We start from the raw sequence: 27,454 nt of genomic DNA, 5'->3' as shown, positions 1-27,454 counted from the left end.
TTTAAAAAAAAAAAAAAAAAAAAAGATGGAAATGTGGTTCAGTGGTTAAATGCTCCAGGGTTCATTCCCTGGCACTCCTCCCCACCCCACCCCACCCCAAAAAATCTGAAATGTGGCTTAGAAATCTGAAACTTAAAAGCCCTCAGTTGAGTTAGATGTACTTGGATTTAGGGGTTAAAGGCACAGGTTTTGGCATCAAATAGGGGTTATTTCTTTAAGCTTGAGTTTATCATCTGAAAAAAAGTAGGCAATAAGCTTACAGAGGCACTCTACCACTGAGTTATATCCCCAATCCTTTTTGAGTCAGGGTCTGACTAAGTTGCCCAGGCTGGGACTCCTGCCACAGCCTCCCAAGTAGCTGGGATTATAGGTGTGTACCACAGTGACTGGCCTAAGGTAACAGTTTACATTAAATACTGTATATAAAATGCTTAGCACTGTGCCTGGCACTAGTAAGTCCCCTAACTGAATACTTTTACTAAAATATTAGTAAGTAGCAGGGCATGAAGCTCAGGGGAGAGAACTTGCCTAGCTTGTATGAGGCCCTGGGTTCGATCCCCAGCACTTCAAAAATAAATAAATTAAAACCAAGTTAGTTGCTCTCTATCTTCTTTGTGGATAAGTTAACAGACACTTATTGAAAAGGTCTTTTTATGTAAGTCCATTACTGGGGCAAGAGTCCAATTAAAAACATACTTATCACGGAAATTTTCAGGCATATTAAGTCCCCTCCCTACTTTTCAAGCCATAGCATTAAGAACCAATATATTTTGTTTTCTATTAGAAGTGCATCTGTTTCTGATATGCAGATGCTAATTTACAATAAAGTGGGGGCAGTAGGGAAGAATAGTGTTACCTTAAATTAGGTAGAGGGGAGTGAAGGTAGGGGAGGGGAGAGGATTTGTTGATAGGAAGGATAGTAGAATGAAACAGACATTAGCACCTTATGTACATATATGACTGTGTGACTGATGTGATTCTACAACGTGTACAATCAGAAAAATGAGATATCATACCTCATCTACGTATGACATCAAAGTGCATAAATGCATTCTACTGTCATGTATAACTAATTAAACACATTAAAAAATAGAAGTGCATCTGTTCTGTTCTCGTAAAAGGGCTTTCAGAGTTTTAAAAGCTGTTGATGACTAGGGATCATTGGTATTTTTCAGCTATAAGGGAAATTATTCAATATTTGGAAATCGTGTAGAATACAACTTTCAATTCAATGTATAGTTCCATTTTATTTTTTATTACCATCTTGCTGGGGATCAAACCCAAGGCCTTCTTGCACATTCTAGGCAAGTGTTCTATCCGAGTCACATACCTGCTCAATTCATTTCTTAACTATATTCAAAACAGGCAGGAAAGGACTTAAATGAAGAACATTTTGCTTATTTGTTAATTTGAATTCGGAACACAGTCTATCACCACACACCATAGCCAACTATGTTTTTTTTTAATATTTATTTTTTAATTGTAGTTGGACACAAGGCCCTTATTTATTTTTATGTGGTTCTGAGAATGGAACCCAGGGCGTCGCATGTGCTAGGTAAGCGCTCTACCACTGAGCCACAATCCCAGCCCACCAACTATGTTTTGAGGAAGATTTTTCTTAAGGCTGCAGAAAGTCTTATGTTGTATGTGAGGAACTCGTGTACAGAGTTGTATCTTTTGTGTGTGTGTGTGTGTGTGTGTGTGTGTGTGTGTGGTGGGGATCAAAGCCAGGGCCTTATGCATGCAAGGCAGGCACTCTACCAACTGAGCTATATCCCCAGGTCCAATAAATTTTTCATAGTGATGAAAGAAGCTACTAATCCTCACATAGGAAATTAAAACTTGTCCTTTTCTGTTCCCCACATCAAGCTCTCATTACATACTGATTTAATAATTTAAACTACAGGATTAGAATACAGTTTCATATATTGCAAGTTCACTTTAGGTTAATTCAAGTTTGAGGGAAAAGAAACAGATAAGATAAAATCAACAGACAAGACTACTGGAAGTAGTGATTAGATGATGGAATCATTTGGTTTCACTGAATCTTCCTCAACATTTTTTTCTGATGAAAAAAAATTCTTCCTGGAACCCCAACCCCCGCCCCCACCGGGGATGGATCTTGTTCATATTTTGATGTTTTAAACTTGCTTGGAATTCCTACTGGTGCCTTGAACTCACCCACACCTGGCTTACCCTGACCAGATAACAACCCTTTCTAAAACTTTAGTGGCACCTCATAAATTCTGATGTTGGGAGCTTATTTTCTATCTTGAAATGTTAAGCCAGGTAGATCATTAATCTGTTATCTGCCATTGTATTATGCTTGTCAAAATCTTGTTAGCTGTAAGTCCCCAAGATACCCCCCTTTTGTAACTTTTTGTGCTATAAAAATTTTTTCCTGGAGAGCAGGGGATCTGATCTCTAGCCCGAGGTTTTTGGGAGAGACAGTCCTGGCCAGCTCCAGTGTACACAAATACAAGCTTGTTTTAATTTAATTTAAAATTGGAGTCCGTGGCCTTTTCTTTGTGTCGTGGTTCAACACTTACTAGGAAAGGATCAGTGTTTGCCCTCTTCCCAGGGACTGCCACTTTAGGATTGATGTTTGCCTCCTTCCTAGGAATTGTCTTGTCATTTGCTTTAACTGGGCCACAAACGAGAAATGTTAACACTACCTATTTCTACAAGAGTTGTTAGTGATTTAATTGTGAACATAATAAAAAATGGGAAAGGATTTAAAAAAAAATTCAAGTATAAATCATTACATGATGTGACTGTACATTTTTAATTTACATACTTCGAAGGGAATCAGTTTGTTGTTGTTGGTGTTTGTACCTGGGATTGAACCCAGGGGTGCTTAATAACTGAACCACATCCCCCATCCTTTTAAATATTTTTTGAGACAATTTTTCACCAAGTTGCTTAGGGGCTTGCTAAATTGCTGAGGCTAGCTTTGAACTTGCAATTCTCCTACCACAGTGTGTCACTGCACCCTGCTAGATTGTTTTTTTTTTTTTTTTTTTAATTGTAGATAGACCTTTTATTTTGATGTGGTGCTGAGGATCAAACCCAGTGCCTCACACATGCCAGGCAAGCATGCTACAACTCTAGCCCCTAGATTATGCTTTTAGTAGAAGTCTGCTCAGGTTTGTTAAGGCAGGGACAATTTCTATACCTGGTGCAGGGACCTGACATTAAACTTTAAATGTTGGGGCTGGGGATGTGGCTCAAGCGGTAGCACGCTCGCCTGGCATGCGTGCGGCCCGGGTTCGATCCTCAGCACCACATACAAACAAAGATGTTGTGTCTGCCGAGAACTAAAATAAATAAATAAATATTAAAAAAAAAAAAAAACTTTAAATGTTGGTGAATAATTCGACTAAACTAGCTAAATCTGTCATTGAAGTAGATATATTTGAAGAAAAAAGCAGAAAACTTCCTTCTCTTGCCTGTTCAGGAGAAGCTGCAAACTATGATTTCCCCAGCAGTGAGCAGGACTAAAGAGGCACTACTGCTCACTGCTCCATCAGTGGATCTGCTATCCTTAGCAGACTCACCATTACTTGACTGCCAAATACTGTTTTTTAAAAATTTGTTCTAATTAGTTATACATGACAGTATAATACAATTTGACACATTGTGCACAAATGGAGCATAACTTCTCATTCCTCTGTACATGGTGCTGAGCCACACCAGTAGTGTAACATACATGTATAAAGGGTAATAATGTCTGTCTCATTCTACCGTCCTCCCCATCCCCACAGTCCCACCCCCTCCCCTCTGCAAATTTCCTTCATTCTTCCCTAACCCCTGGGCCCCATATGGATCAGCATCTGCTTATCAGAGAAAACATTTGGCCTTTGTTTTTTGGGGATTGGATTATTTCACTTAGCATGATATTCTCAAGTTCTATCCATTTACCTGCAAATGACATAATTTCATTCTTTTAAGGCTGAGTAATATTCCACTGTATATATATGTACCACATTTTCTTTATCATCTGTTGAAGGGCATCTAGGTTGGTTCCATAGCTTAGCTATTGTGAATCGAGCTGTATAAATATTGATGTGGCTGCATCACTACAGTATGCTTTTAAGTCCTTTGGGTATAAACTGAGTTGGGATGGCTGGGTCAAATGGTGGTTCCATTCCAAGTTTTCTGAAGAATCTCCATCCTGCTTTCCAGAGTGGTTGCACCAATTTGTAGTCCCACCAGCAATGTATGAGTGCCTTTTCCCCCACATCCTTGCCAACACTTATTGCTTGTATTCTTGACAATTGCCATTCTGACTGGAGTGAAATGAAATCTTAGTTGAATTTCTAATTGCTAGACATGAACATTTTTTAATTTGTTGATCGATTGTATTTCTTCTGTTAAGCATCTGTTCAGTACCTTAGCCCATTTATTTATTTATTTGGTGTTTTTCTTGAGTTCTTTGTATATCTTGGAGGTTAGTGCTCTGAAGTGCATGCAGTAAAGATATTTTTTCCCATTCAGTAGCCTCTCTTCACATTGTTTCCTTTGCTGAGAATCAGCTTTTTAGTTTGAATCCATCCTATTTATTAATTCTTAATTTTTCTTCTTGTGCCTTAGGAGTCTTATTAAGGAAGTCGGGTCCTAAGCTGACATGATGAAGATTTGGGCCTACTTTTTCTTTTGTTAGGCACAGGGTATCTGTTCTAGTGCCTAAGTCTTTGATCCACTTTGAGTTGATTTTTGTGCAGGGTGATAGAGGTTTAATTTCAGTTTGCTACACGTGGATTTCCAGTTTCCCCAGCACCATTTGTTGACTAGGCTATCTTTTCTCCAATGTATGTTTTTGGCACCTTTGTCTAGTATGTGATAACTGTGAGTTTGTCTCTGCCTTCTATTTTGTATCATTGGTCTACATTTCTATTTTGGTGCCAATACCATGCTGTTTTTGTTACTATAGCTCTATAGTATAGTTTAAGTTCTGTATTGCGATGTCTCCTGCACTCTTCTTGCTAAAGATTGCTTTGGCTACTCTGGGTCTCTTATTTTTCCAAATGAATTTCATGTTTGCTTTTGCTAGTTCTGCAAATAATGTAATTGGGATTTTAATAGGCCAAAGTACTAATTCTTACATTTGAACTTCCTTTTATTATATAGAACTCTCTGCCCTTAGCTATAAAAAACCTGAAATCTCTCTTCTGTAATAATTCACCCTGATGGTGGAACTGGTTTTTCCTTTTTTCATATATACAAATCTACCATGTTTCTACACATTGAATGCTTTCTCCAAGAAAGTCTTTGGGAGTACATTTCCAAGGAAATCTTTAGAAAACTATATAATTCTATTAATTAGGAAATTAGTTTTCAAATAGAACTAATCAACATATTCACTGCTTAAATGCAGAAATTCAGATGTAGGTTTTTTTTTTTTAATAAGGCATATAATTCCTTTAAGATGCAATGCTTCTAAAATTCTTCTATATTTATCCATAATTGCACAATGGCCTTAAAAAGATACCCCAGCGCAGCTGTGTATGTGATGGTGGACACCTATAATCCCAGTGATTTAGGAAGCTGAAGGAAAGTTTGAGGCAGCCTCAGGAACTTAGCAAAACCTTGTCAATAAATAGATAGATAGATAGGGTTGGAGATGTGGCTCAGTGGTAAAGTCTGGGTTTAATCCCCAGTTCCAAAAATAACAACAACAACAAACCATCCCTGCAGACCCATTCATAAACCCTAGTTAAACACATGGAAGTCAAGTTCTGCAAACCAGTTATTTCAATTAGGAGATTACACCAAGAATTAGTTACTCATCCTGTTTATTAGATTGAAAGAAAGGAATACAAATGACTGGTTAAGTGCTGTGCACTGACATGAAAAAAGTGTATTAAAAAAAAAAAAAAATAAGTCCCAGTAAGGCAAATCAAAGTTAATGTAGTTTCAATGGAACAGAAATTCTGAAGACGTTTAATATACCACACATTTATAAAATGAAAGTCAACAAAAGGGTGTTTTGTAAATAATTAGTAGAACAAGTGAAAATAAATATCAGAGACCTGAAGTTTTTATACTTTAATGAAATAATAAAGCAAAGAAATTGAAACTACTAAATATAATCTGAGGCAGTTAAAAAAAAACAAAAAAACACCCCTCCCCCTAAATTTAAGAACACAATCCTTTGAAACATTTTATCAGTCCATAGCAAATAGTTATTACATACCAAAATCTCTAAGTGTTAACTAATTCCACCACAATGCCATGTAAATCTTGACAATTTAGAAATCTTGAGATCAACACTAAAGTTCTTCTCTTGATCTCTACAGCTTGGTTTGTAAGTACATACATGCTTTTGTGGATCTATTCCCCTCGCCACACACACACATTTTCAAGGAGCCAAAAACATTTCTTTCCATCTGTGCCTAAAAATGTTAGGATTCACTTCTAATACATTGACCCTGATAATGAAAATGGGGGCACAATTTCAATCTTATAAAAATATACCAGTATTAACCAAACATTAAACTTATTGAGAGAGCACTTCACATGTGCATGTGACTTCTAGTAAAATTGACAAGAACCTAGAATGGCAGTTTTCCGGACTTTTTATGAATTAAGTACTCTCTCTCCCACACATACATACCACACACACATACACACACATTTTTATACTATTAGCTTTATTAAATCCAGGTTATCTGGATTAAGTAAATATAAGGATGGGTTTTTATAGTTTTTGCTTTTGCAACTATAGGGCAGCTACTATAACAATAGCTTAACAACACTGAAATTTTCAATTAAGTTCACCCTGTTTTTAGAAAGTGTCTAAGTGTAAATGCAAATTTACCTCTTCTTAAAGTTAGCAGTTTGTATTAAATTAGATATGGTTTTCGAAATGGAAGTAATGTTTTGGGCAGCAACTCAAGAGGAGAGTTGTTAAAGTTGAGAAATTAAAACTAAATTAAAATATTTTTACATTTTAGAGATGGGACAAAAAGGATATTAAGACAAATGTCTTCTTTCCTCCCCATTCAAAAGCAGCCATTCTTCTGCTGTGAAAGAAAACTGACATGGATATTTTCCCTTTCAAGAGATGTACCATATAGTTACCCACTGTGAGGCAGAGGTGATAGGGTCAGTTCTTGTTTGCAGGAACCAACATCCTAAAAAAGAAAATTTCAAGATGGGGAGGGTGGGAAAGAAGGATTTTCTATTAATTTCATGGAATGCCACTCTAGAGGCAGAACACTCCTAATAAAACTCACCATATTACTACTTGTGTCTTTGCAGATTAAGAAAATATTGACAAAATTGATTTCTTTTTCCCTCTCAACTAGCAGGTTATTTTAATTACTTAAAGTTAGGGAATCCCTTTTTGTTTTCCCACCCAGTAAAATTGGCCAATTTGTGGGAATATTTGCAAATAAAATTTCCTCTGCTTCAACTACTTACCTGGATTAATATAACATATTTATCTGGCCAATTGAGCAACAGAAATGTAGCTGTCATGAATACTAATACAGAAACCAAAACTGAAGCTGTCATCCCTCCCAACTAACTCCCAATCTCTTTATCACCACCCACACCAATCTCAGTAACTCCCAAATCCAACATTTTACCATTAATAACCACTTATTTGGAGGAAAAAGACATTTAATTTCATTCTTGCTCTAGCCCTTAATCAATGCATAACAAAAACATTTTTAAGCACGTGGAAATGAGCCTACTAACCTGATTTTAGGAGTCAAAATTCTCCACTCTATTTTGATCTATGTGCAAAAAGTATTGGTACTTTTCAATTTGTTTTTACCTTGTGGCTGGCTTGATAGTATTCTCATTCTTAAGTGTATTAGAGTCTATAGTATTATCAGAAATTTTCAGTTAACAGCTATAGATTAGAAAATCCTGTCATCAGTTATTTAAACCATAAAATCCTAGGTTTCTTCACCTTTCTAGCAGTCACTGCATGGCATATGTATGAAACAGATGTTTACAGCAAATTGGCACAGCAAAGTACCAGTATGTATAGGAAGCCGCCAGTTACGACACATCTGGAAAACAAACTCACCTAGGTGCTAGAGAAACCTTTGCATAGTTGTTACTCCGTTTTAATAGGAGTTATGTTCTTGTAAAATGTGCCTCACTTTACTCCACTTTTTAAAAGTGTTTTGAAACTGCACTTCAGAAGTACTCTGAAGACTCAGATCTGGGGTGGCTGGGTGCAGTAGTAGAATCTGAGTGCTAAATTGCTCCTGAATGGGGACAAATCTCAGCAAGTGTTACAGTGTGTATGTCTGTATGTTTGTTACACACTGTAACCAAATTTGTAAACAGCTGTGGAGTTTCCATGCCCACATTTTGTTAGTAATGTTTCTGTGGAGACTGGGGTGTATTAATGGCTTCAGGGTATACATGAATCACTTAAAATATGATTTTAACTGTTCTGAGGTAAAGAGAAGTTGCCACTTAATTATATACAGTTACCAATGAAGATTTTTATTCAAGCTTGAAGTAAAAATTAATTTTAGTCAAGAAAAATGAAGTACCAGATAAACTGTGACATAGTTATTTTAACTTAGAAGTATCAAAACAGGAATTCTTTGATTTCCTAAGTGGTGATCTCTGCAAAACGGAGCTTAAAGAAATCTTTTACATACCAATTTGATAAAATAATCTGCTGACCACAATCTGTCATTTTCTCTTACTATGGGCTTTTGGGAGAATGCATGCTATTTTTAAGGCCAAATGTGTTTTTTCTTCTTCTCCCCTTTCCTTTCTCCTTTCTGTCTGCTGCCATCTCTTCCTTGCCACCCCAATTAAAGAATTCCTGAATCCAAGCCTTTCTCTTTTTTTGTGGGTCCTGAAGGAATAGTCATGGTAATAATATATTATAGACTTGACTAGGCCTTAAAGGGAAACTTGAGTACAAGTTGTTTCTTTCTTCACCAGAATCTTTCTTTGGGGGTTTCCCCACTCCTCTTCGCAACATAACAGCTGTGGTCACCCTATTTATCCTCTAATGAAAAACAGTGAATTTTAAGGGATACTAAGCATGTTGTATTCAGCTGTTATGAGGTGTAAAAACACAATGTGAACATCAGGCTTTTGGCTTATTTTAAATGAGAAAGTCTCAAAAATTAGAAGTCCTTTTCCATGAAGGAAACCTTTCCTTAAACTAAAAGGGGAGGGAAGAGGGAAAGACTATCCACAGCACCAATTTAGAATGAGGTTCAGTATGGCAATATCTGAAAAACTGTGAAGGAATATTCTTTTAAATTTATGTCTCCCTATATGTCAAAATATCAAGGGCAATTGAGAGAAGTAACTATGAGGTTTTAATCCCATTTATGTTTGTAATGGGTTGAATTCTTCTTATGGTCTCAATTATACTTAACACTTCCAAAGTGGTTATATCTGCCGATTTTTACTCTTTTGCTAGATGACACCAAAGTGACTTCTGAAGTTGAAAACAACTTGGAACAAGCTTTGTTGAAAACCTAGACTGACCTAACTGATCTCTCATGTTGGTATATTTAAAGTTCTTTTGAATCTTGAATTTCTTCAACATCAGGTACAGATATTCCTTCAGGAATAAAGCAAATGTGTGTGTGGGGGGGACACTTCAAAGTATTACTCTGAATTTCCTGTGTAAAGTGTCCTTCCAAGCACTGTTTCTGACCATGTCTCATGTGGTATTCCAGAAGAGCATCAGTTATACTGCGAATCTAAGTCATAGAGGAAACTGTTTTTAAGCTGGTTTAGATTCCAAATGTATACAAATGAAGTCACTTTAATCCTATAAATACTTCTTAATTTATTTTTAAAAAATTGTGCTGTTAACCCTTTTACGGGGCAACAAGCTATGTGAAAAGTACAAAACTTTTTGTCAAATGTAATATTGAGAGTGCTTTTGACATAGTTCACTGGTTTATCATCTGGATCAGTATATACTGCGCAACGGGCAAGGCTAGAATCCATGAACCAAGCTGCAAAGATCTCAAGCTAAATAAGGCGGAAAGATTTGGAGAAACAAAAGAAGGAAATTCTTTCCTATCCAATGTATACTCTTCAGACTAATGCACTCTTTCTATCAAGCCTTCTAAACTGTTAAATAAAGTTTTCCAAACAAGCATTTAAACTTCATTACACAGAAGAGCAACAAGAATGGTATCCTGCCAAACAAAAGGCAGGAGGGAAAAAAATATATATACTGAGTTCAATGGGTAAGCCTGAATGTAGCACAGTTCTTCACAACCGATGGGGGAATAATTCAACATGGTGTCCAACAACGTTCTAACGACGTGCTTCATCTCAACTGGTTACTATGAAGCAAGGTGTAAATGTTTGGCCCCAATCGGGCTTCAGAAATGGTTCGTTTTTTCATGACGAGCATGTCTGTCCAGCTATCAATCATGTTTGTTTGCACCAAATCCCAAGCCATTAAAATACGACTAATTTTAAGTTAAACAGAAGTCGTCTGCTCCAAATTCGCCATCAACTATCCATGCTACTGCATTCCTCTGAATGAAGAGAAGATGAAATGTATAAGGAAGAAAGAGAAAGAAGGAGGGAGGGAGAGAAAAAAGTGACTGGTTAGAAAGTTTAAAAATTAGCATCATGACAGAACATAATACAGTAACAATATAAAATTCTTGATACTTTAATTACCATAATCATTAAAACAATATGTCTAACTCATTTCTTAGGCTATACATTTCTAATATAAAGTCATAATTACTTTGAATACTGGAGAAACTCAAGTGAATTAATTTTGTTGGAATTTCGTACTTTAATTTAGACCATTGTGTCTGGCATCTTTCACTTTAATGTTTTCAAGGTTTTGTTCATACTGGACAGCATATTAGTACTTCATATCCCATTTCATTTAAACATTCCTCAAAACACAGAACAAAACCAAAATAAAACAAATCAGTCTTATAACTGTTATAAAATGTCAACAAATTATCTTTTGAAATAGAGTTGTCAAGTGACATATTTTAATTCTTATAATACCTTACTCTGGTTTCTGAATATTATCTTCTTTAACTTCATCTATTTTTCAAAATTTTTATTACAAACAGGTATTACTTTAATAGGAAAAAAGTGTTTTCAAGGTGAGAGGAAAAGACCCCCGGACATCAGCAAAAAAGGCATATAACCAATTATCTGGTTAAAGAACTGGGGGAGTAGCTTAATGGTAGAGCATTTGCCTAGTATACTCAAAGGCCCCAGGTTCAATCCCCAGCACAATTAGAACAAACAGCAAACAAAAATCACCCCCCAGATATCTGGTTATATAGAGGTTGTTTTTTCACTTCAGGTGACAACAAAAATATTTTTTAGAGCCATGCTGGAAAGTGCTGAATTGGCTCACCCATCACATTAATCAGATTTCCCAAACAGAAATGAAATTTTTATTTTACTGGAGTGAAGACACACATGTCCTTGTCTGGGGTAAATCTGCTACTACTACACAGTTAAATATTTCCTACTTCTTCAAATCAAATCTGTTTATTTGAAGAAATAGCTTCTGAATGACTAATAAAATTAGAAAAGCCAGATAATCACAGATGTAAATCTATCCAGACTATATCTTAGAAAGCAGGTCTTGAAATCTAAATAGGACAACAAAAGAAGATAAGGCCTTTTGGTCCTAGCTGACTTTTCCAGAGGATTGTTATTCTATTACATAGTGACCTCCAAATATAAAAAGGCCCTTCAAGGTTCCGAGCAACTCAACAGTAGTTCTCCATCCCCACTGCTGCCTGCCCTTTTGGTGGTACTGCAGATTGAATCCACTGCACTTTACCTACCAATAAGCTACTTCCCAAACCCCTTTTCTTTTTATACTGAGACAGGGTCTCACTAAGTGTCCAGGATGGCCTTGAACTTGTGATCTTACTACCTCACTTCCCAAGTCACTGAGCTTGCAAGTGTATGCCACTGCATCCAGCTCTCAAACTTTATGATCCAAGGACTTTTAATACTTTTTTACTATGACTGCATATCCTCATACCCCCATCTGGCAGTAAATGTGGCCAAGCCTTCTGCAGTTTGTACAACAAGATCAAAAGAAGAGATCATACTTTTTCAAACCATAAGCGCTACCTTGATAATCCTCCTCTAAGAATCACTTAATTGAGAGCAGTCAGTCACCTTTCTTGGTATAACATTTGAACATACTGACCAAAAAAGCTCTGTTCATCTGTTTTTAGGTAAATTACTTCTAAGTAAATTAAACACTTGTTCCATTTGGACAAAAAAGATCAGTCATTTACATAAAGTTTCTCATTACCTCTCTTTTCTAGTACTGATATTATGTTCATTTAAGCTTTTGTCGCTTTATACTGTGGGCTTTCTTTATCTCCAAGCATCTCCAAGTGGTGAGTAAAAACTTTTCAGACCTAAATCTGAAGACCCAGAAGCACTCAACAAGTCAATTAGCCTGCTGTGCTTCAGTTTCCTTACCTATACAAATTAGGATAAAAATTCTTTTCTGATAGGACTATGAAAGTGTTATGCAAGATAGTGTATATAATAAAGGGCTTATTAGCATGCCATTGTTACATAGGTGCATGCTGAATTTTAGTTCCTTTCTCTTTTCCCATGCTTCTTATGTAGTATTAAATTACTATATTTATTTTTGTATTTTTTAAATATTTTTTAGTTATAGGTAGGCACAATATCTTTATTTTATTATTTTTATGTGGTGCTGAGGATGGAACCCAGTGCCTCACGCATGCTAGGCGAGCGCTCTACCACTAAGCCCTAGTCCCAGCCCACTACATTTATTTTTACTAGTAAAATGCACAATCAAGATCACTTAAGGGGCGGGATTGTGGCTCAGTGGTAGAGTGCTCGCCTAGCATGGGTGGGACCCGGGTTCGATCCTCAGCACCACATAAAAATAAAGGCATTGTATTGTGTCCATATACACCTAAAAAATAAAAAATAAAAATTAAAAAAAAAAAAAGATAATTTAAACCAGGGCTGGGATTGTGGCTCAGTGGTAGAGTGCTTATCTAGCATGTGTGATGCACTGGATTTTATCCTCAGCACCACATAAAAATAAATAAAGAAACTGTATCCATCTTAAAAAAAAAAATGTAAAAATATGTTTTAAAGAAAGATCATTTAAACCATCTGAAGTTTTTCAAATTTTGTATACTGGCTAGTTCTCAAGTTCATAAAATACTTCCTGCAGTCAAGCAACAAAAAGTGCTGGCGAGGATGTGGGGAAAAGGGTACACTTGTACATTGCTGGTGGGACTGCAAATTGTTGCAGCCAATTTGGAAAGCAGTATGGAGATTCCTGAGAAAGCTGGGAATGGAACCATTCGACCCAGCTATTGCCCTTCTCGGACTATTCCCTGAAGACCTTAAAAGAGCATACTATAGGGATACTGCTACATTGATGTTCATAGCAGCACAATTCACAATAGCTAGACTGTGGAACCAACTTAGATGCCCTTCAATAGATGAATGGATTAAAAAATGTGGCATTTATACACAATGGAGTATTACTCAGCACTTAAAAATGACAAAACCATGGAATTTGCAGGGAAATGGATGGCATTAGAGCAGATTATGCTAAGTGAAGCTAGCCAATCCCTAAAAAACAAATGCAAAATGTCTTCTTTGATATAAGGAGAGCAACTAAAAACAGAGCAAGGAGGAAGAGCATGAGAAAAAGATTAACATTAAACAGGGACATGAGGTGGGAGGGAAAGGGAAAGAGAAGGGAAATTGCATGGAAATGGAAGGAGACCCTCATTGTTATACAAAATTACATAAGAGGATGTGAGGGGAAAGGGGAAAAAAAAATCAAGGGAGAGAAATGAATTACAGTAGATGGGGTAGAGAGAGAAGATGGGAGGGGAGGGGAGGGGGGATAGTAGAGGATAGGAAAGACAGCAAAATACAACAGTCACTAGTATGGCAATATGTAAAAACGTGGATGTGTAACCGATGTGATTCTGCAATCTGTATACGGGGTAAAAATGGGAGTTCATAACCCACTTGAATCAAATGTATGAAATATGATATGTCAAGAGCTTTGTAATGTTTTGAACAACCAATTAAAAAAAATAAAAAAATAAAATACTTCCTGCAATATTATATTTAGGCAGCATAATAAAGCCAGATTTTCAATAAGGTTTTTACAGTGACAATACTGATTAGATAACTGAATATGAGGTCACATATTCCACCTTATTCTCTTCCCAGTGTCCCCCTCTCTAAGACAAAAATCACCACCGAATCTTAGATTTCTTATGAGACAGGGTATAATAAAAGAGAAAAATCAGGTTTTCCTTTCCTTTTCTTTCTTTCTTTCTTTTTTTTTTTTTTTTAACTTTTCAGTACTGGGAAATAAACCTAGGGTCTTGTGCATGGAGAGAGAAATTAAAGCATATTCCACATTTTAAATTACTGCTTCAAAGTGCTGCATTTTCACAGTAATCAGGAAAATGTTTCATTTGGAGAAAACACAGGAACACTGTACAATGATATTACCTTCAATATTCTGGTGGTCTATAAAAGGTGCTGGTCCCCATATTCTAACAGTGCCATCATCTGAGGCGCTGGCCATCATGGATGGAATCTGTGGGTTCCAGCTCACACAGTTTACTGTACGCGTGTGCCCTGTCAGCTCCGCAATTGGCAGTTCACTACGTTTGTGCCAGATGTAAACCTTGTGATCTGAATGTACAGTAATTCGGAGGAAGAGTTAGGGAGTTGCTTAACATGAACAACATCACTGTTAAATTTATTAATTCACTACACATAGAACATGACTCTTCATTGCTAGAATTTAAAAGGGAGAACAAATACAACATGAACAGTTTAACAAGTTACCTTATGAAAAGCCACGTTAATAAAAAATACACATTTTCCCTATTAAAGGTGATCAGTTCTCATTAAGCTACAAAAACAAAATTATCTGCAATATTCTGTGAATATATGATTAATAAATAATTATAATCAATGTCTTTGAACATAAACAAGTCCTGGAGAGAGAGAATTTCTGTGGAAATGTGAGATGACAAAAAAAATCAATGTATTCATATACAAAAATAGTAACAATGAAGATGACAGCTATACCTTTACTGAGTGCTTACAAAATACTTAGGGACCAAATACTTTATATATATAAAATTTAATATTCACTACCATCTTATGACATGGGTACTATGCTTATCCTATATGCTTTTATGAATAATGATTGAAGTACTGAGAGGATAAGTGACCTGATCATGGTTAACAGCTAGTAAATGGTGAAGTTGGGATTCAAATTCAGGCAGTCAAGAGCTTCCTAACAAGTTCAGACAATATCTCCTCTCTGTACCATCTGCACGGCTATGTAAAAAACTATAATCTTGTGAACTGACCACAAAAAACAAAACCCCCTATAGCTTTGTTTCGTTGTGATAAACTATTCTTGACACAAAAACAACCAAACTGTATAGAGTGGAAGTTTAAAGTATGGACTCTGGAATCAAGACTACCCAAGATCAGATCCTTCCTCCATCACCGACTAGCTGTGTAACTCTGGGCAAGTTACTCACTCTTTGCAACTCTTCATCTGTAAATGGGGATACTTACCTCCTCTTGTTGTTATGAGGACTGAATACATTTGTACATGAAAAAGTTTTCTGAACAGAATTGAACACCTTATATTACTGTGAAGAGATTAAGTTTAGGTGATGGTTCTAAATAGAAACAGAATCCCAGGGTAAATGAGAAAGGTGTTTAATCTGATAATCAATATGTGGTCAATGTGGAAACTCTCATAAATGTGCTGAGAGCAGAGGAAACTTTAGGGAATGTGTCCTGGTTTCAAAACTTTAGACATAAAGGCAAGAAGTCAGCATGGTATTTGATCTTTTTTTCTCTAAGTCACTCAGGCTAGTCTTAAACTGTGATCTTCCTGTCTCAGTCTCCCAAGTCGCTGGCATTACAGGTGTGCGTCACCACACAAGGCATAAATGATTGATATCCCTAGTGATATCAAGCATTTTTAAGACCAACTGAAACCTAAGCCTAAAGAATAATAAAATTAAGTCATTATATTCTGGTTAGGACTAAAAAGGAGAACTGTAAAGTAAAGAAATTGGTTTTCTTTCTCATTACTCAAGTGATTCACAAGATTCTAAAAATGTTTTGAACACGAATTGAATATAGTGAATATATTGTCTCACAAGATGACCACAGTAATCCATTAGCCATTTATTTGCCAGGAACATATTTTAAAGACCCACCAAAACTCCAAATATATATAAATCAGGAAAAAAGAGCAATGAGTAGACCTTTCCTCCCAAAATTGCATCAATACTCAAGCTTTTTCACTGTACTGGCAATATATAGAAAAACTACAATTATTTTTTACTGTTGTATAAGTAGTGGATTTCTAAGACTGACAGAGCAAGCAGAACTTAATCATAAAGCTTGTCATTCTGACCTTACCCACTTGAAATCCCATTTTCCCTATGTCTTCAGTAAATATTTTTTTTTTTTTTTTTTTTTTTTTTTTTTTTAGAATTTTTTTAATATTTATTTTTCAATTCTCGGCGGACACAACATCTTTGTTGGTATGTGGTGCTGAGGATCGAACCCGGGCCGCACGCATGCCGGGCGAGCGCGCTACCGCTTGAGCCACATCCCCAGCCCCAGTAAATATTTTCTTGCACGTACGTTTACAAAAAGATTTTTTTCTTCCAAATACAGGAATATTTCAGATAAGTTCATATTTTTCAAGCCTATTCTCATTCTATTTTGTGGGTTTTTTAAGTTCAGGAGGAACATAGCTAAACTTTTTTTTTTTTTCCTTTTCCTAATTTCCTTTTATACAAGGGGAAAAAAAAAAATAATGTTTTCAAGGCCAGGCATGGTGGTGCATGACTGACTGACTTGGGAGATTAAGGTGGAAAGATCATAAGTTCAAGGCCAGTCTCAGCAATTTAGCAAGATGCTGTTTCAACAAAACAAAACAAAACAAAAAAAGGATTGGGGATGTACCTCAGTGGTTTGAAGCCCCCGAGTTCAATTCCTAGTACCGACCACCCCCAAATAAATTGTTTTATAAAATTATTGAACAACAAAATCATCTTAAGATAAATTTAGTGGTTCAATTAGTACCTTTTAGCTTTTGCTTCATAAATAATTGCTCAAAACAAAAATAAAAAGGACTGGAGATGTAGTTCAGTGGTAAAGCATCCCGGGGTTCAATCTGTACTACAAAAACGTAGCCATTCTTATCTTTAAGCACCTCTAGGTTACATGTTTTCAGAAAAGGCATGGAAAATTCTGAGGCATAATTATTAGGGGAAAAACAAAACAAAAACCCAAAACACAAAAACCATCATAAACAGGATTGAATGGACCATGGTGGGGGGTGGGGGTATGGGAAGAGATCTTAGAAAAGGAGGAACTAAAAGGTAAGTAAAGGGGCTGGGGCTCAGTGGTAATACACTTGCCTGTCATGTGTGAGACACTGCGTTCAATTCTCAGAACCACATACAAATAAAAAGAATAATAAAAAAAGTCTATCAACAACTAAAAATATTAAAAAAAAAAAAGTAAGTAAAGACTTCATGTATTAGACCATAGAAAAAGTCAATTGAAACCAATGAAGAATCTGGAAGACTATAACATAATTAAACACAGTAAGAAAGAATATGTATTACGGAAGAAAAAATCCTCATGTGTCACTTTATGATTTTTTTAATCTACTGAGATCATGTTTTTATGTTGTCAAAATAGGGAAACATAAAATTATAATAAATGAAATATAATCAAATATTCATAGGGCTATCTCATAAAGCTTGAATATTTAAGAAAGTGATTTGAATAAGTTACTGCTGCAGTACTTAGAATAGTATGGTGGGCATTAAAGAAAAACATGTTGAATTAAAATTTGCAATAATATGCCACTAGTTATAATGTTATCTATCACCTTTAAAAGTACATTCAATTTTAATTGTGCTTACATATTTTAAACAATTCTATTTTATATTAGCCTGCATTTAGGCACAAGCTTGCCTAGAATACAGATACTTATATGGGAGAACAAGTTCATTCAAAAGAACAGTAGGGACAATTCTGTTAATTTCAGCTTTTTGGAAGTCACAAGAATTAAAAATCATTATTATTTAAAAAAATTTTTTTAGTTGTAGAAGAACAACAAAAACATTTATTTATTTTTATGTGGTGCTAAGGATTAAACACAGTGCCTTACATGTGCTAAGCAAGCACTCTACCACTGAGCCACAACCCCAGGCCTAAAAATTATTTTTGATGGCCATGTAAGATACACAGATCTAATAACAATTAATTCTGTTCAAGTAGTAGGTAAGACATCATAATTAACCTTGACTTTTTAGATACTATCAACCTTTGAAAACTATCAGTCTCATGAAAAAAACAAGTCAACATTTGAAAGTATAATGATCTAAGTCTTGATTTGATTCATGCATGGGCCAAAAATGTTTCTGCAAGGTCAGAATAGGTACTACTGACTTGTGACAATAAGGAGGGCTTGGAACCAGGAGTGTGGTGCACATCTATAATCCCAGAAACTCGGGAGGCAGGAGAATCACAAGTTCAAGGTCAGCCATGGTGGGCTGGGGTTGTAGCTCAGTGGTAAAGCACTTGCCTTGCATGAGTGAGGTACTGGGTTCAATCCTCAGCACCACAAAAAAATAAAGTTATTTAAAAAAAAAAAAAAAAAAAGTCAGCCTTGGCAACTTAGTGGGACTGTGTCTCAAAATAAAAAATAAAATAAAAATAAAAATAAAAAGAGAATTGGGGATACAGCTCAGCTGGTTGAGTGCTGGCCTTGCACCCAATACCTGGGTTCAATCCCCAGCACCACAAAAAACAAACAAATAAAAATAGGAGATTTAAAAAAAATTAATAAAAAGGGCTGGCAATGTAGCAGCAGAACATTTGCTTAGCATGTGAAGGCCCTAGGTTTCATGCCCAGAACTGGGGCAGGGGAGGGAAGGAATTAACAGTGTATTAAATAAATAGCTCCAGATATATGACTACTTTCATAAATTGAGACAGAATTACAGAACTTTAAACTCATCAATATATGCAAATTGACAATAACACAAACAATTTACCTTCACTGCCACTAGCGATGAAGTCTTCATTATGGCCTCCAAAACATGAATGAATTGTATAAAACCCTTGTGTAACACCTTGATACTTTCTTACTAAAACTCTGTCTTGCAAGTCCCATAAATGAACTCCCTGTAGGCAGAAGAGAATATAGGTGTGTTCATTCCATCTCAATTCAAAGCAATTTTTAAAAGTAAACTTTGCCTGGTGGAATATTTTCATTTTCTATTTATGCAGAATGCTACCATTCTTAGAAGTTTATGATTGATTTTGCACATTTTAAGGATCAAACATATGCACTCCAATTTAAGAATAAGTAAAAAATGTTAACATTCATACAAAAAAAATCAATTAAAATTTTTACTGAGCTAAATTTTTCTGAAAGTTTTAGTAACATACCTGAGTTGCTACATTTAACAAAGCTAATCGGCCATTTTTTGAAATAGTAAAAGACATAATAGGATGATCTTCTTGTACTCTGTAATCAGAAAATGTTGGAAACAACAAATTAAGTCAAGACATTCAAATTATCAGAATATAAAATGTTCTAGCTTAAATACAACAACTTTGTCTACAATCACTTTTTTGGTGGTGCTGGGAATTGAACACAGGGCCTTGTGCAGCCAGACAAGCACTCTACCGACTGAGCTATACCCCCAGCCCTACAATCACTCTTATACACTAATTTCAGTTAAGAATTTGAGTTAAGATTAAGTACCACCAAACCATCAATCCAAATTACCAATGAAATGAAAAGCAAAAAAAGTAATAAAAACAAAAAAAATAAAAATTGTTCTTTTGAAAAAGCCTTATCACATACACATTTTAATATCAACTAATTATTACTTAATGGAAAAAAAAAATAGTTACATGTTCCTATCTGTAAGGTCCTCGAAGTTATATCCCCGAATTCGCTGGTGTGTATCTGATGCCAGAACAGTCTTCCCGTCACTCAAGCACCAAAGGCATTGCACTCTCACTCCTTCCCAAGAGTCAAGGAGATTACCATCTAAATCCTGGGCAGGAGAAAACCATTATTAACTCCATGACTGAACAGCACTCAGAAAGCAAAGAGCTGAAAGAATCTCTTGGTAGTATTTCTCTTAGAAATATATGTCCCTCCCCCCACCCCCAGACTGACTTCAATCTAGTTATTCTGTGTTTTAACCATAAGAACTGGAATATAAATCAAATTTCAAAACAATATTTAAAAGAGGGTGGGAAGCCTATCTTCTTTTCAATAACCCACCATGCATAAATACTATTAAAATAAGCAAAGTAACAATCTCTAAGCTCTATGTAAGAATTTTAGTTTTAGTAAAAAAGAATTCAAACATGCCTTTAAAAAACTCACTTTACAGTCAGCCCTCCTAATCCTGCACCCAAAGGATTAAAAATATTTGAAGAAAACAAAAACCCCAACAAACCCCAAACTGCGCCTGTCATTAGTCCTAAACAATATAGTACAAGTATTTAGGTAGCATTTATATTGTATTAGGTATTACAAGTAAACTAAAGAAGATTTATAACGTATGGGAATGGGAGTATGTGTGTAGGTTATAATGCAAATATCAGGCCATTTTATGTAAGGGGCCTGAGCAACCAAAGAGTCTGGTATCTGTAGGGATTGCTTGAACCAAAAACCCCTACAGATACCGAGGGATGACTATATTGGGATTTGTTTTATAATATTCAGAAATTGTGATTGGAAAAAGATTACTAAAACATCTTATAGCTTTATATAGAACTCAGGAATCTTTTATGACATTTTTCTTCTTCTTTCCCACATTTTTTAATAGGTGCATAAAATGTTACTTATAATAATGGGACTTGTTGTTACATATTTGTACATACACATGATGTAATGATATAATTTGGCCACTTGCACTACCTTGTTTTCATGACATTTTCCAAAATGTTACCAAATTTGTAATGAGCTTTACAGATCAAAGCTCTTACAGACATTATCTCACTGACTAGTCACAGCTCTAAGAATTATCATTTCCATTTTTCAGATTAGAGAACCAGGAAGTTTATATCCTGAAGATTTAAACATCATATGGGGTAGCAAAATCAGTGAAACTTACATGGTCATCCTGTGCCTAGAGAACTAAGAACTAATGATTAACAGCCATATGTAGATAATACTATATCCTATTAGTTTCAAGCCATCTCTGTGTTTGTGTGCTTACACATACATGTTGCTGGGGATTAAATCCAAGGCCTCCCACATACAGGGCAAGTGTTCTATCACTGAGCTATCAAGCAACTTTAATAACTTGTCATGGTACATAAAAATCTTTGTAATAATTTATCTTTAGGTACATTAAGTACATTTACTATCTTGTTTGAGTCTTAAAATAAATCTGATGCTCTATTGGAATCATGAAAGGCAATGATATGAAACACAGAATCCATACAGAATGGTAAGACATGGCAATTCTATCACAGGTTACTGTGTCATAGAACTTTTAACCTGTTACTTATTTTCATCATCCTAATAATTCAAGAAATCATCAGAATATACCTCAAATACTGACAAATTCTCCAGTAGTACTTATCACCCCTTTTACTCTTCAAATGTTTACGATTGTTATAATTTGGATTTGGAATGTCCAAAGGCTATGTTTTGAAGGCTTGATCCTCAAAGCAACAATATTTAGAGGTAGGGATTTTTGGAAGTGATTGATCATGAGGGCTATGACTTTTCAATGAGTTAACCCAATTAACAGGGATTCATAGCTAGTTTATCAGGAGATGGTGGAAAATGTAGTGGGTGGAATCTAGTTGAAGAAAGAACGGTCTTAAAAGGCATGCCCAAGGGGACTGACTACATCATGTTCCTGGCTCCTTTTACTGCCCTCCTCTCTCTGCTTCCTGGCTGCCATGATATGAGAAGCTTTCCCCTGCCATGCCCTTCCACCATGATCTTCTGTCTTCCCTTAGACCCAAAGCAAGAGAGCCAGCTGATTATGGAATAACATCTCTGAAAATATGAGCCAAATAAGTCTTTCCTCCTCTAAGGTTTTTCTTCTCAGGTATTTTACCCTGGCAATGGAAAAGTGACTAACAAGTGACTAACACACATGAAATTCAGCAAATTTTTATTACAAAATTTCAAAAGACTGAAAAGCTCAAAAGAAATTAAATCCTAAATCTTTCATTCCAAAAAATTAGAAACTTTGTTCTTAAAACTAAAATGTTTAGCAACTTTTTTTTTAAAATATATTTTGCTAAACTCAAGGTCTACACTTACAAAACTGGCATGGTAATGCATGCCTATAATCCCAGATACTGGGGAGGCCAAAGCAGGAGGATCGCAAGATTGAGGCCACTCATACCAACTCAGTGAAACCCTGTCTCAAAAAACAAAAAGGGTTGGGGATTAATGAGTGGTAAAGCACCCTTGGGGGTTCAATCCCCAGTACTGAATAAACAAACAAAACTCAACAACAACAAAAGAATGAAAGAGCAATAATATACATATATTTTTAATTGTTGATGGACCTTTATTTTATTTTATATGCAGTGCTGTAAATCAAATCCAGTGTCTCACATATGCTAGGCAAGTGCTCTACCACTGAGCCAGAACCTCAGCCCAATAAATTCTATTGGATAGTGCATTTAAACAGAACTAAATTAGCTTTTAAACAAGTAGACACTGGAAAGGGGGCACTGAATACTCACACACTGATAGAACTGCCCGCGCTGACCTCCAGTCACAAAGCGTTTTCCATCTGGATTCCAAGCCACACTTGTTAAACTGTCCTCATGAGACTGGCTCATTTTTGTCCTTAGTTCTCCTGTCTACAAGGAAATAAAACTGTGGATAAGACCTTCAAGATACCTCTCTAAACAGAAATGTAAAGAAAAGAAAAAGAATGTTTAAAAAAAAGGAAGAAAAATAATAACTGGGATAGCTGGTTACTTTGGGATTCCTAATCAGAGAAATGAATTAACTGGCCTTACCACAAAAAGACCATAGCACTCAGAAGACCAATCAAGGACTTGAGTAGATATGATGAAATACATTAATTTCTCATTTTAAACCAACTGTATTAATAACTAAAACATATTTTTCCCCAAGTGAGATAATGAAAAGTTCAAAGCTACACACCTAATCCTTCTGAACTTCCATTCTTCTCCATCCAAAATTCTTTAAAAATTTTATTCTAAAAACTACAGTTAATGTAATTAGTAATTCCTTAAGAACATGATTAATGGGTAGTAAAACTATGCCCTTAAACTATATATCATAGTCAAATGCTTACAATACAGTAAGGAAACAGAAATGAAAATTATTTTTCTGATATGTAACGTTATTCCAATTAAAAGTTGCAGAAATAAAGAGGAATCTCTGTTCTTTTAGGCATAGTCATGCTACATTTGTTTCCAACTAAGTAAACATATTTAGTGATTGTAACCTTCAGATATTCTCCTGCTATAATTTTATAAATTATTCAACTTAGAAGGTATTCACATACCATTTAATCTAGTCCTGGTTCCGTTTTGTTCAGGGATTAGAAACAGGATCTGAGAGATAATAGCTGCCCTTGGTATAATAAAAGTACATGGGCATAAATTTCCTGTGAGAAATGGGCAATCAAAAGTAAAAATAAAAGGGTGAAAACAAAGGGTAAGATTAGGAACTGGGGCCAACTAATAAAGGCAGAGGGCACAGAAACAAGAAAACCAGATGTTTTCCTTACACTAAGGGGAAAATAAGTTCAGCAATCTTAAATCCTTTCCCCCAAATTGTTCAGCTGTTCTCTTTATTTGATTATGCTCAAAACAGTTAAGTATTATGAGGTTATCAGATAATTAGAAACCCACCTAAAAACACAAAAGAATAATCGAGAAAGAGATTAAAAGACTACTCTTTTAGAACAAAAGTAAAAAGTATAAAGTAGTGCACACAGTAAAACAGGCTAGAACACAGTTTGTCCAGAATTCAAAATTGACTCCAAGGAATACTATATAGTTGCTATAAATGATGTTCCTATTATAGAATTAAAGTTACATATTTCCTATCTTTGAAGAGGAAAAAAAAGAAATTTTAATGGGAAAAAATTTCTTTCTTTTGTCTAATCAGATTTACTTACAGCTAGCTCTGTTTTACAGGGAGAAAATCATCTATTTTCTTCTATGTTTTGCCAACTTCCCTGAACTCAATCACAAATATATCACTGATTAATTGCTACCTTGCTAAAAATGACACGAAACACATTTAGGGAACAACTGGAGATTTTGATGAAATGAATATTAGATATAGTTAATGTTAGCTATCACAGTGTTTAATTATGTAGGATAATGCTAGTTTTTAGGAGATACATACTTCCATATTTAGGAGTAAAATATATCTGCATTTTCAAATGCTTTCTACATGGACATATTTGAAGGTATTTATTTATATATATATATATATATATATATATATATATATATACACACACACACACACACACATACATACATACATATAAAACAAAAAACTGAGAACTATCAAACCTATGATGGTGGGCATACGGGTCATCATTATACTATTCTTTCAACTTTTATTAACATTTGCGAATTCTCTGAATGAGCATAAGGAAACCTTACTATTAAAACAACAGAATTAGAATTATGTCATTTCATCTAAGATGCAGGTGCATCTTAGTATTCATTCTGTTCTCTATACCATCTTCATTATTTGAATTATCTGTGTGGTTTTATTTTCACACTCCTTATTAAAAGTTCCTGCATTCAAAATCCTGTCCCACCAAGTTATACTTTTTTTTTTTTTTGATACTGGGGATTGAACCCATGAACCCATTGAACTCATGGTTGCTTTACCACAGAGCTACACCTCCATACATTTTGTTTTTTATTTGACAGAATCTTGCTAAGTTGGCTGAGGCTGGCCTGAAAATCCAGCCTCCCAAGTTGCTGGGATTACAGGCATGTGCCATCAGGCCCGGCCAGGTTATTCTTTTATACTCAAACCATATTCTGGACCATTCATTTCCTGAGATGTTGAACAAACAAAAATCACCTTATCAGTCAGCTTATATAAAAAAAAGTTTTAAAAAATTTTAAACTATTACCACAGGTATTCTAAAACACATAAATAATGGAGCAAATCTTATGCTGAGTTTTTCTAAAATGGGACCCTGGATAAAGTTAAAGTTTTTAATTTAGAAATAATAAAGCCTTAATAAAAATAAGTACTGAAAATATTATTCAGTTTTGCTAAACCAGCTCAGAATATTAAGTGTAGGTATGGAGATGAGGTAAATGCCATTAAAATGGGAAATTTTATTTAATGCTGATATTTTACACTTAGAAGTTAAGTTTTGTGTACAACTGTGAAAATATGCAACAAAGGTAAAATCTTTTCTGAGGCACCACAGTAAGTAGTGGTCCATGGAACAAAAAGAAAAATGTCCTGAAAGTGCTTACTGATCCATTCTTCCCAAAACTCTATTATTCAGCATATTTAAATTTATAAATCGGACACTTAAGTTTCACTTTCAGAACTATCCTTTGTAAGATACATTATAGTAATTTAGGTTGAATGGCTCTGTTCTATAAATCAAGAATGAAGTTTTTTCAAGAATATGTTTATAAGGAGTATTCTGTACTTAAGCTAAATAAAGAAAGAATGGAGCTTGCTCACTTGTACATTCCAAAGCCAAAGCTCAGAGCAGTCATCAGGGCCACAGGCAACAAGATAGTTGTCATCTGGACTCCATGCGATATAAGAAACACCATAAGCATGTCCTTCTAATGTTTTAAGCAGTTTTAGCAGGTGTGTATCCTAGAATGGAAGACATACAACTCAGTTAAATCCCACCCCTATAAGAACTTAAACAGCTATAAAGATGTGCTTTGAAAATATTAATTAATCTAAAGAACTTTTTATATCAATACCTCCTCCTCATCAAATAGCTTGCTTCCTAAAAAACTGTTCAAATTTCCACATCCCACTATATATAGTGGGTATATAAGACACTGTGTACTAGATGAGAAATATGAAGATGACACAGAATTTGTCCAAGGAAACTAAAAACATATGGGCAGAACAAGAACTCACTCTTAATTTAATAGCTTGAGATATAATTTAGCACAAATTAATCTTTAGAAAGTGAGCAATTTATGGGCTTAATATATTCACAGAGTTGTGCAATCATTACTATAATTCATAATACTTTTACCACCCAAAAAGAAGTCCCTTAACCATTAGCAGTTACTCATTTCCCTTCTTAAAGGTTTCTGAAAACTACTATATCCCTATTTCTATGGATTTGCCTATTCCGGACATTTCATATAAATGAAATAATATGTAATCCAGTCTCTTGCAATTGGCTTCTTTCATTTTCAGGGTTTATCCATGGTATAGAATGTATTATCATTTTTACTGCTGAATAACATTCCATTTTACAGATACAGTACACTTTGTTTAACCATTCATCAGTTGATGAACATTTAATTTATATTTTTGACTACTATGAATAATATGACCAAGAAGATATATGAGTTTTCATATGCATCTGTTTTTCTTTCTCTTTGTTATATACAGAGCAGTGAAATACCTAGGTTATATGATAACTCTATGCTTATCATTTTGAGAAACTGCCCAGCTATTTTCCAAGTGACTATACCATATTTTATTTCCATCAGCAAGTTACCACTTATTTAGCATTAATAAATATTAACATTTAATACTAACCCATAAACAATATTTCATTTAATCCTCACAAGTATAGGAGATGGGTCTTGCCCCTCCCTCATAACATTAAAATAAGAAATTTTATTTAATGCCATTAAAATGGGAAATTTTATTTTTGGGAAGGAAATGAGGCTTTATAAAGGTTAGAAACTTGCCTGTTTATAGCATACAGGAAGAATTTGAATCTGGGCTGCCCAACTTTAAGACCCATACTCTAAAGCTCTGTAGGCTGCATGGACATGAAAGTGGCAAATAACAAGGCTGGAAGAGTTGATATGTTCATTTTAGAAAAAGGTTCAATTTTATCCAGTGGGTGAAGAATCACTTAAAAATGTCAAGGTAGAGAATATATAATAAGATATTAGGTTTTAAGGAAAGGACTGGGACAACAATATGGAAGGTAAATTGGAATGAAGAGACAGGATAAAGAAACCTATAAAGAGCCAACACAACAGTAACAGTTCCCTAAAAATGAGGCTCTCATAAGGTAATCAGGGCTATATGTCAGATGAAAAGATACTTTGGAGATAAAAATGACATGACAGAATGTAACAAGAAAGTTCAAAGACAACCTCCAGATGTCTGGTTTAGGGAATGTGGATGAATATTGGCAGGGGGAGGGAAGGAGGGAGGGAGGGAGGGAGGGAA

General features: G+C 35.1%; 1 protein-coding gene across 2 annotated transcripts in view; it reads right to left on the bottom strand.

Moving 5' to 3' along the window:
* Positions 1-8,448: 8,448 nt before the first annotated feature.
* Positions 8,449-27,454, bottom strand: part of Wdr26 (WD repeat domain 26) — a 43,210-nt gene continuing 24,204 nt past the window's right edge. For both annotated transcript variants that reach the window (XM_015483597.2, XM_015483598.2), the window contains exons 8-14: positions 25,754-25,894; positions 22,783-22,902; positions 19,966-20,111; positions 19,495-19,573; positions 19,098-19,227; positions 14,488-14,673; positions 8,449-10,493 (exon numbers count right to left, since the gene is read on the bottom strand). In XM_015483597.2, the coding sequence (XP_015339083.1) occupies positions 10,468-10,493; positions 14,488-14,673; positions 19,098-19,227; positions 19,495-19,573; positions 19,966-20,111; positions 22,783-22,902; positions 25,754-25,894 (828 nt within the window). In that variant the 3' untranslated portion in view covers positions 8,449-10,467. The remainder of the gene's footprint in view (positions 10,494-14,487; positions 14,674-19,097; positions 19,228-19,494; positions 19,574-19,965; positions 20,112-22,782; positions 22,903-25,753; positions 25,895-27,454) is intronic.

The sequence above is a fragment of the Marmota marmota genome, unplaced genomic scaffold (genome assembly GCF_001458135.2).
Source record: "Marmota marmota marmota unplaced genomic scaffold, marMar, whole genome shotgun sequence".
Lineage (NCBI taxonomy): Eukaryota > Metazoa > Chordata > Mammalia > Rodentia > Sciuridae > Marmota > Marmota marmota.
Note: the sequence above shows the minus strand (reverse complement) of the source record. Positions and strands in the feature narration are given on the sequence as shown.